The sequence below is a fragment of the Notechis scutatus genome, chromosome 14 (genome assembly GCF_049901735.1).
Source record: "Notechis scutatus isolate UNSWTSFEM ecotype Mainland chromosome 14, rNotScu1.2, whole genome shotgun sequence".
Lineage (NCBI taxonomy): Eukaryota > Metazoa > Chordata > Lepidosauria > Squamata > Elapidae > Notechis > Notechis scutatus.
Genome location: NC_142022.1, coordinates 3,206,778 through 3,216,890, shown reverse-complemented (window position 1 = coordinate 3,216,890; position 10,113 = coordinate 3,206,778). Strand labels below are relative to the sequence as shown.

The following is a 10,113-nucleotide window of genomic DNA, read 5'->3' as shown; positions in this document are numbered from 1 at the left end:
TGTACACACACACACACACACACACACACACACACACGAAATAGGGCGAGTGGTGGGGAGCTCCAGCTGCCCATCTGATGGGACTCTGTCCCTGGGATGCCTCCCACCCACCCAGCGGGGACTGGGGACTGGCTCAAAACAACCACCCCCACCCCCACCTATGCATTCATGGCCCCTGAGGGGGGAATTCCCTCTTCGCCCTTTGCAATCCATGGGAATCCTTTCTGAATATATTTAGCTCAGGTATCAAACTGTAGCCCTCTACCTGTCTTGTGCTTATATTGTTGCATCACGGACAACGTATCACATTGGCAAACAGAATGTCCATAAAAAGTGTAATGCAGAGGACAAAATAACACATTATAGTATTTCTATTATAATGTTTTTAATTAAATAATGTCAGTGAAACCAAGGAGTTCCCTATTTCAATGGAGAAATTGGGGCTGGTAACCTAGTTTGTTAAGGGCGTTGAAGGATGCACGTTGCTCTGTATCGTTGCCTTGTGGTTTTTTTCCTTGGCAATGTCCAGGCAGCATTTCTTATATTAAAAGATTTCAGTGTGGAAGAAAAAAAGGAAAGGGGTGAACAATTTTACTACTAAGACCTCAAGAACTGCAGTCATTTCCCAGGATATCAGAGGGGACGGAGGTTTTTACAAAGCCATTCCCACGCTCTGTCCTCCGCCTGACAGGTGTTTGGTCAAAGCCACCATAGCCTGGACCATCGAGGCCAACTCTGACTCCAGGAATGGATGGTGGGAAGTTCCCGTCAAGGGGTCCCGATGAATTTTGACTCGAAAAGGACGGCATCCGTTGGCCTCCTTGGTTCTTCAGTTGTGGCCTCCTCCGCCTGGGGCTTTGGCCCCCGCTACTTCCCAGAGAAACAGTAGACCCCGTACTTCTTCCGGAGCCTGCTGGGGAAGCCAAAGCTGTGGACGCCAGGGTCCGGGAGCCCCCCACAGTGTGGGCGGGGAGCGGTGATGGGGAAGCGCACACTGCCGTCCTCCAGCCAGCCTCCGTTGCAGCGGTCTAGCTGGGAGAATCGCCAGGCCGCATACAGCTGCCCAACCTTGGCCACGGCAGCACCGCCGTCCTTAAGGCAGGCTTGCCGGCCCTCTTTGAAGTTGAAGTGGCCCCTGATGAAATAGACACGGCCTGGATGAGGGACGGGGGGCAAAAGAGAGGGTGACTACAAGAGAGCAAGATGACAGCTTCCCAGCCCAGAACGGAGCCAGACTAGCAGTAATGGGGTGCCTTCCCACAAAAAAAAACCACTGGGTGATGAAGCTGCAAGGCCCGGATACCCAAATCCAGCTGCTGGGCAGTAAACATTCAACGAGACCTTCCCCCCCCCTAGCCCAGGGGTCCCCAAACTTGGCAACTTTTAAGACTTCTGGAGTTCCATTATAGCTGGCTGGAGAATTCTGGGAGTTGAAGTCCACAAGTCTTAAAGTTATCAGGCTCGCAGACCTCTGACCTAGCAGGAAGACGAGAGGCCGGGGACAGGCAAGACGGAAGGGCTTGGCTTTATTCAGGGGGGATCACTTTTAGCCATCTGATCTGGGGGCGATGCTCCATCTCTAACCTCAGGTAGGGCAGCCCTTCCCCATTCACGAGGGGCCACCAATTGGAGTCACCGCCGCCACTCAAGGAGCAGGTGGCAGCCCTGGCCAGGAAGCCTTTGCACAGGTACATCTGGTACATCAGGAGCCTTAGAGGAGAGAGGAGACCCCTGGTCCTCTTGCTGCTTGACTCCTGAAACACGCCCTGTGTAGGGCTTCCCCTGAGAACCACCAGGAACCTTCAGCCAGTCCAGAACAAAGGGGTGGGGACCTGCCTCGCTGTGCCCATTGGCATCTCTGCTTCACGAGCTGCACCCACTGCCAGCTCATCCTCGTGGATGAGCCGGCCACAGCCAGCCTTCCAAGGAGAGGCCTGAGAAAGTGGCTCCTTCTGGGTCCCTCCCAGAATGGGGGGAAAGAAGCTGCCCCCAACCTGGGCCTCAGCAACGGGCCTTCCTGGCGGGGTCCCTTGGCCTGCCTCCACCTACCCTGCACGCTTGACGTGAAGCAGAAGGCATCAAACCGGTCTCTCTGCTTGTCCTTGGGGCCGTAGCTTCGCACTCCGGGCCGGAGGAGGAGGCCTCCGCAGGGCTTGCGAGAGTTGCGGATGGGGTAGTGCACGCTCCCCTCCATGACCCAGCCGGCGTTGCACCAGTCCAGCCCTTCTGTCCATGCTAGGAGAGGAGCAGAGAAGGGGAGACAACCTTGGCTTCTTCCCTAAGATGCTTCGGACAGACATTTGGGCGGTGATGCTCGCCGTGGATTTACCTAATCGTTGGCCATTAGAGACACAGGAGCCGCAGAGAGACAGGAAGTTTAGCAAGATCTTGAAAGGGTGCGGATTCCCAATTCTATTTGCCAGTCCTGGGATAAACAACCCCAGCCTCCCACCCAGGTCTCTGGAGAAATAAACAAGGAATTGGTGGAAGATCTCCCACCCCGTTAATTTGTGAAGAAGCATGCAAGCGTTCCTCATCTTCTGCCCCAGGTGCACCTGTTCTGCTGACTTGACCTTTTCTCAAGCCTGTCCTTCCAGATCCATCCCTTCCCTTCCCTTCCCCCCCCACTTCCAGGACAGTAGCTGACCATGAACACAAGAGGCCACAGTATTGATGTACTGAAGAGAAGAGAAGAGAGAGGAGAGGGGAGGGGAGGGGAGGGGAGGGGAAGGGAGAGGAGAGGAGAGGGGAGGGGAGGGGAGGGGAGAAGAGAAAAGAGAAAAGAGAAAAGAGAAAAGAGAAGAGAAGAGAGAAAGGAGAGAGGAGAAGAGAGGAGAAGAGTGAGGAGAGGAGAGGAGAGAGAGAGAAGAGAAGAGAAGAGAAGAGAAGAGAAGAGAAGAGAGAAGAGAAGAGAAGAGAAGAGAGAGAGGAGAGGAGAGAGGAGAAGAGAGGAGAAGAGAAAGGAGAAGAGTGAGGAGAGGAGAGAAGAGAGAAGAGAGAGAGAGAAGAGAAGAGAGAGAGAAGAGAGAGAAGAGAAGAGAGATGAAGGGAGATGGAGGGAGGCTGGATTGAGTCCTTGACGTTCAACCAATGCCAAGATCCCCCCAGAGCTGCCCTTCATTCCTGAGAATTGCAGAGCATAGAAAGGAGGATGGAAACCAAAATAGCTGAAATGCCTGGGTGGGGTGGGGGGGAATCGTGTTCATTGCATGAGTGATCTTGAGGACCAGAGGTTGGGCAGGGTTTGGTGTGGAGAAGAGAAGCCCACAGAGAGACCACGTAGCTGCCTTCCCCAGCTCAAGGGCAGAACCCAAGGACAGGAGGAGGCTCTGCCTGGCTTAAAGTTGCAAGGACGTCAGGGACTGGACCTCAGGAGGCGGTGGGCTCCCCGTTGCTTTGGGGTCTGAGAGGCTGGAGGCCCTTCGGCTGGGATGCTGTAGGGGTACTTTTCAGTAGTGGGCAGGGGGCTGGACTACATGATCTCCAAGGATCCTTACAACCGTTACTTGCCATGGTAATAATTCACTGAATTCTGAAAGTATGAATTATGATGGGAAGGTTCAAGCACGCTTATCTTTGGCTTGGAAACCTGATCAATTATTTTTTGCTGCCTTATCATCTGCCAGATGACAACTCAGTGAGAAAACAAATGTTCAACTTGCATCACCTTTGAGTTTTGCCTTGGAGGGGCTTTTTGGGGAAGGGGCAGGGGAATTGACAGGCTGATTATGCGCCATCAGGTTGGTGTTGACTCCTAGCCCTTTCAACCCCCCCATTAAACAGATTTTCCCTGAGTCTCCCATCATTTCCTGCCCACAGCCCGAACTGGTTACCTTGGTAAAGCTGCTGGTAGGTGGCCAGTCGGGCATCTTGCTCTTGGCAAGCCTTCTTGGCCTCAAAGTAGTTGAACTGATAGCGCCCCTGGCTGGTTTGGTAGGGGAAGACGACCCCTGGAGCAAAAGGGCAAGAAGTTGAGGGCCCGGCAGCGGGAAGGGGAGAGAGGCTGGGCAGCCCACGCAGACACACGCCCCACCCTCCACGCCAAAGCCCAGGGACGCCGTTCCCTGAAGAAGCCGATTGCAGGTGCTCCAGTTAAGCGCCTGCGGCTTGTCCGGTTTGCACCCCCAGCGACAGGGAACCTTGACCTGACCTGGACACCCTCTTCCCTCCCACTAGGCAGGGGGGCGGCCCCACTTTCAGCCATCCGCCTTTCAGAGGAGGCTGCGCCCCAGACGGTCACCCTGCTGGAGGGACGGGAGACGTCGCACAATGGTCCCCCTCCTCCTGTCGCGGCCTCTGCCAAAAGGCACAAGGCTCCTTCCATCGGCTTCCCAGGGTGGATGAGACCCAGAACTCTCCGCCTTGCCTGGGAGCCCCTCCTACCTTCCAGCTGCAAGACCAGAGAGATGCTTTCGTCCTCCAGGCCATTGACAAGCTGGCAGCGATAGCGGCCCTCATCCTCCAAGGTCAGGTTGGAGACGGTCAGGGATGCATCATACCGGTGGCTACGTTTCAGGTGAGCCCGGCTGCCCAGGGGGCCGTAGGTTTTGTGATGGACCCCGTTGCTGATCAAGATGGCAACTTCCAGGTACTCCGTTGGCTCCACCTTGCTCCACCGGATCTTGTAGTTTGGGGGCACGACCCACAGGATGCAAGGCAGGGTGACTGAAGCCCCCCGCCGGGCCTGCACTATCTTGTTGGTGGGCTCCAGCAAGTACTGCAAGGGGGCAGGAGTTGCTGCGGGAGGGGAGAAAAAACACACGGGCACAAGATGCCGAGGCCAACAGCAGGGAGGGGAAGCTCTCCGCGTGCAAATCCACCCATCTAATGAAGCGAACGGGGCACTGCAGCAAACCCTTGGGCGACCCTGGGGAAACGGTCTTTGCACGCTGGGAACGAGAAGGGGAACGAGAGGCTTCGGGGAATGGTGGGCTTCAGCAACATTGCAAGCAGGGGTGGGCCTTGCCCATCTCAGGGGGCAGCCAGGAGGGCACCAGCAACAGCCAGGGCATTCTGGGGCAGGCACCCCCGGGAGAGGCTTGGTCAAGGACGGGCATTTGTGGCCTACCTGGCAGAGTCCCGCTTGGCCTCTGGTAGATGGCAGGGACTCCGGGAGCCGAAGAGAGACACAGGGACGCCAGGAGCAGCCACAGAGGCATGCCTGGAGCAGCAGGTGGTGCCTGGTGTGCCTGCAAGAGGAGAGGGGCCCCGTCACCCCGGGGGCCACGGAGGCACAGCAGCACCTCACCAACACCCGGCAGGAAAGGGCCGAGCTGTCTCAGCCACCCCAGACTGACGGGGAGAAGGGCGGCCTTCCCGAACCCTCCAAGCCAGAGAGGCCTTCCAGTGCCACAGACTCAACTGCAAACCAGGCACGTTTCCCCCTCCCCTGTTTCCCACATACAGAAAACCAGCATGAGGAACAACAACACCACCCCTGGAAAGACGGGGCTCCCTCTGCCGGGTGCCTTCTGGACGTCCCCTCTAGGTCTGATGCCAAGGTCTGTTAGGGCTGGCAGAGCCAAACTCAGAGACCCAGCAAATTCTGGCTGCCATCAGGTGCGCCTTGCGCCTTGGTCCACGCCCTGAACAGGCAGCCAGGCTCAAGGGCTGGGTTGCCACTGCCGACTTGGGGGCAAATGACGACTGGAGGGCCCATTTTGTTCCATGCAGAGAATAACCGTAGCGGGGCTCCCTTATCCAGCCATGTGCAGCAGCAGCAGCCAAAAACGCTGATACAGTCCTGGGTGGTGAAACAGAGGCGTAGAATCAAAACCATGCGAAGCCTCAGGACCACTTTAGAAACCCCCAGTATAAGGCCACACCTGGAATCCTGCAACCAGTTTTGATCCCCAGACTACAAAAATGATGTTGAGACTATGGAAAAAGTTCAGAGAAGAGCAACCAAGAGGATCAAAGGCCTGGAGACCAAAATGTATGAAGAACGGCTGAAGGATTTGGGTCTGGCTAGTCTAAAGAAAAGAAGAATTAGGGGGGATGTGATAGCAGTATTTCAATATTTGAGAGGCTGCCACACAGAAGAGGGGGTGAAATTATTCAGCAGAGGGCAGGACAAGAAACAAGGGATGGAAACTAAGCAAAGACAGGAGCAACCTGGATTTAAGGAGAAACTGCCTAACAGGGAGGACAATTAACCAGTGGAACAGCTTGCCACCAGAAATGGTGGGTGCTCCATCACTGGAGGCTTTTAAGCAGAGACAGTTGCTTGTTTGAGATAGTATAGGTTCTCCTGCTTGAGCAGGGGGCTGGACTAGAAGACCTCCAAGGTCCCTTCCAGCTCTATCCTATCCTATCCTTTGAGTGAGTTTGGGCTAGGAGAAGAAACCAGGGGATCAACATGAAGAGGGCTCAGATGATCTGCAAACACGGGATGGAAACTCAACAGTCCGTGCCCACCTTAAAGTCCACCGTCACTTATACTATCTGCCCTAGGAAAGAAATGTCCCTAAAATAACCTCTTACTCTGTCAACCAACCAACCGAGTAGAGGATTTCCTCATTGACTGAGAACCATGATCCTCCTCTGCCCTAAAAGCGGAGCTTCTGAATCGGTTCTGAGCCTTTGAAGAATGAAAATCAAGAAGAGCGGAGCTTGGCCAGTCCTTGCCCAGCCGCCCGTTTCTTGCCAGAATGCCAGCAAAAGGTGGAGACGATGGACGATGGCCCTGCGTTTGAGTCTCTGCCAGGCAGTTTTCATTCCATGCTGCCACCCCTTCTAGTTGGGTCAGCCTCCTTCTTCCCCTGTACAGGACCAGCAGAGCTTTTGGGGTGCTCATCATGCGCCGTGTGGGTGGAGGCTGAAGACAAGGGTGAAATGGGAGCCAGAGGGCCCAAGGCTCCAGGGGTTCACCTCTCCCCACTCCCAAACATTTGCTGGACTCTTCTCAGGCCGACCCCGTTTGTTCTCCCCTCCACTCCCACAACCTTCCTTTGGAAACAAAAATATGCCAAATAAATTCTGGACGCTTTTGCTTTGCTGCACTAACTCAAATTATTTTTATAAATGATTTTCTGAGCAGCGGTTCAGGCCTTTGATAAGGCTGAAGAGGATGAGCGCTTGGTTTCTGGTCTTTATTTTAAGGCTGTTCATGTTCATGTTTTACATCTATGCCTTTGTCAGCCAACCAGAATCACTTCGGATAGCATATAAATTGCATAAACCAATCCACAAGAGCTGTACCTGGTGCGATTCATCGACAGATCCCCAGCCAGAACAGGAACCGGCCGTCACTCTAAAGTGGCCCACCCGTCACCTTCTTCGGAATCTGCCCAAATCCTCGTGCAGGAAGAGAGATCTGCGGGTGCCTCTGAGGAAGGAGCCTGGGCCGCATCAGGACCAACTGGAGCTCCGTGCCCAAGAAGAGCAGGGTCCCCTCATCCTTCTGCTCTCGCTCGCCTTGCCGCCCTCTGCCCCATCGCTCTCTCTGTGTGTGTGTTGTCACTTGCACCCCCAGCACCACGGCTTTGTTCCAAGAATACACGAAAACAAAGGAGAGGAAACAGCTCCCCATTGTTTGGCCTGGCAAACAGGGCAACACCCAGCAAACAAGCCTGCCTTTATGGAAGAAGAATTCAGACGAACCATCAACACCCTTCTGATGCTGGGTTGGGGACCTACAAGGACCAAGGACCAGTGCAGGGATGCTGAAAGCCCTAGAGAGTTTCCCATAATGCACCAGCTTCAGCCACTTTCAGCCCCCAGCTACAGAAGCTGTTTTCCTTGAAGCCTCCGCATTCAGGCACCTGATGCCGCAGCCTCTGGCCCTTCTCCGTTGCCCAGTGTCCACCATTTGGGTGTGGGGTTTCAAAACCAACCTTTGGGCCCTTCTCCAGTTCTCGGATTCAAACCCCCTTTAGAGGTTTCTCTCTTCCCTTTTGCAAACCAAGCACCCCCTCCCCCCGCTTGGAGCCCCCTTCCAAGGCTCACTTTCCATGATTTCTGTGCTCCTGGGAGGCGGGTCTCCTCACGCCAGTTTCTCCCTTCTGCCCCTGTTCAAGTGTGGTGCTTAAAATGATGCGTGACTCCAAGGGTGATTTGAATCCCTGGCATCCAATGGAAGGTTCCTCTAATGTGGACCCAACTCACCTCTTGGTGCAGCCAGAACTTCTGGCCTTTTAAAACTCTCCCTGTTTAGGTAGCCAGTTGCCAGGAGTTGCAAGCTGTGAGTGAGAAAGGAAAGTCAAGAACGTTTGTTTCTCAGATCTCCAGAAAGCTTCTAAAATATATCTGGAACTCAGCAATAGGTGGCTTCTCTCTCCTCCTCCTCCTGATCCTCTTAGCCCGGCCCTCGGCCTCCTTGGCCAGATAACAGGAGGGGACCACCTAATCTGACTCCAGCCAAAGCCCATCGTAACCCAACATTTGGTTCCTAGTAGTGGCCAAGAAGATGGTCCTGGGCGTATTTGCGCATATGAAAACCAATTCATCTTTATACCTTGTTCCTCTAGTTTTTGCATAGATCCCATAGATTTTTGCATAGATTCATTCAATATTTCCCCATATCTAACTGTTTGTTCCTTCTTGTATATTATAGGATAGGAAAATGCTTCAATAGTCGATAGCCAGACTGGAATTTTCAAATAACATTGTCTTTTAATCTTCTCCCAATTTAACCACAAAGACTCCCGTATATGATGTCTTCTAAAATACCTCTGTATTTTAGTTCCCTTGTACCATAAAAAAGCGTGCCACCCCAACTATAAGTCATGTCCTTCTAATGTCAACAATCTAGTATTTCTTAATGTTATCCATTCCTTGACCCACATCAAGTTTGTGGCTTGGTAGTACAGCTCCCAATTAGGCAAACCAAATCCTCCTCTAATTCTAGCATCTTGCAAAAGTTTTAACTTTATTCTCGCTTTCTTACCTTGCCATATATATTTCAACACAATTTTATTTAAATCTTCAAAATAGTCTTTTCCGAGCCTAATTGGGATTGTTTGGGACAAATATAAAACCAGGCAGGGGCAATTGGAGATGCAACGGTCTGTGGGAATATCCTTGGGGGATAGGATGAGGGAGCCACAACCGGGCAACGGTCAGCTTAGAGGCACCTCAGTCCACAGATGAATGGCGGTGGGGAGCGTCTCAGAAGGAAACACGCACACACACACACACACACGTACGGTTCCTAAAAGCAAGTTGGGGGAGAGAAGCTTTCAGCCTTGCAAGGTTCAGTTACTGTGTTTGAATCATCCAGCAAAGGCAGCGATGGCCTTTGTTGTTTGGTTCCTCGTCTGTCGAAGGGCTGGCAGTGCCCAGCAGGAGAAAGAGGGCTGGTGAAATGGTGCCCATCCAATGCAGGGCTCCAAATGCCCCTTCAGACCAGGCTGCATCCTCTGTGGCTGGAGTCCGGCAGGAAAGGGAGCAAAATCCCTGGGTCTAAAGGCCTCCGCTCCCTTCACTGCTCCGGATCAGAAAAAGCCACAAGGGACAGCCAGGGAGCTGGTGGGTTAGGGTCCCTTGCAAAGGGGGCAAGGGAGGAAGGATGCCACCCCCTCTATGTGGGGCCAGGAGAATCGGGCCATTGTTTCACAGTCCTGGCTGCATGTGATGAGGCACCAAAGCCCAGAACGCTTTGTTCTCTCCAGCGCAAACAAACCACTGTTTGTGTGAGAGTCCATCATCTGCTGCTGTGCATCTGATGGGTTCCTGCTCTGCAAAAGGCAGCCTCATGGTCTCCGTAGTGACTGCCACATGATGGGCCTCTCTTTCCTGCTCATTTTGGCCCAGGTTTGCCATGGGGAATACCTGGCTAAAAGATGGCTTGTTGCCCCGGACCAGAGGTCTCCAAACTTGGCCACTTTAAGGCTTGTGGACTTCAACTCCCAGAATTCTCCAGCCAGCTGGCTAGAGAATTCTGGGAGTTGAAGTCCACAAGTCGACAAGTCCTAAAGCGGCCAAGTTTGGGGGGCCCTGCCCTGGACTTTCCAAGGACACTCGTGTCAACCCACTTGCCAGCTCTTTGCTCGTTCCCTTCCCGCTGGACCTTGCCCAGGTCAGAAGCCCTGGCGAAAGCCTCAGAGCTTAGGAGCATTGGGAGAAGAACCAGGAGGTCCGAAGAAGCCACCCCTTCCCCATCGTGGGGGTTGT

At 53.7% G+C, this 10,113-nt stretch overlaps 1 protein-coding gene across 1 annotated transcript; it reads right to left on the bottom strand.

Annotated features, from left to right (window-relative positions):
• Positions 1-525: 525 nt before the first annotated feature.
• HAPLN2 (hyaluronan and proteoglycan link protein 2) lies at positions 526-5,372 on the bottom strand. Its single transcript, XM_026685800.2, has 5 exons — positions 5,069-5,372; positions 4,384-4,737; positions 3,834-3,950; positions 2,050-2,235; positions 526-1,154 (listed from the first exon to the last, which is right to left on the bottom strand). The coding sequence occupies exons 1-5, from the start codon at positions 5,157-5,159 to the stop codon at positions 868-870; spliced, it is 1,035 nt and encodes a 344-aa protein (XP_026541585.2). The 5' UTR covers positions 5,160-5,372; the 3' UTR covers positions 526-867.
• Positions 5,373-10,113: the final 4,741 nt, after the last annotated feature.

Excerpts from the sequence above, each read along its gene's own strand:
- HAPLN2 (XM_026685800.2), bottom strand. The coding sequence starts at position 5,159 with ATGCCTCTGTGGCTGCTCCTGGCGTCCCTGTGTCTCTCTTCGGCTCCC. Across the intron at positions 4,738-5,068 it reads GCCAAGCGGGACTCTGCCAG|CAACTCCTGCCCCCTTGCAG; the intron begins GTAGGCCACAAA and ends CCCCTCCCGCAG. Across the intron at positions 2,236-3,833 it reads CTACCAGCAGCTTTACCAAG|CATGGACAGAAGGGCTGGAC; the intron begins GTAACCAGTTCG and ends CTCCTCTCCTAG.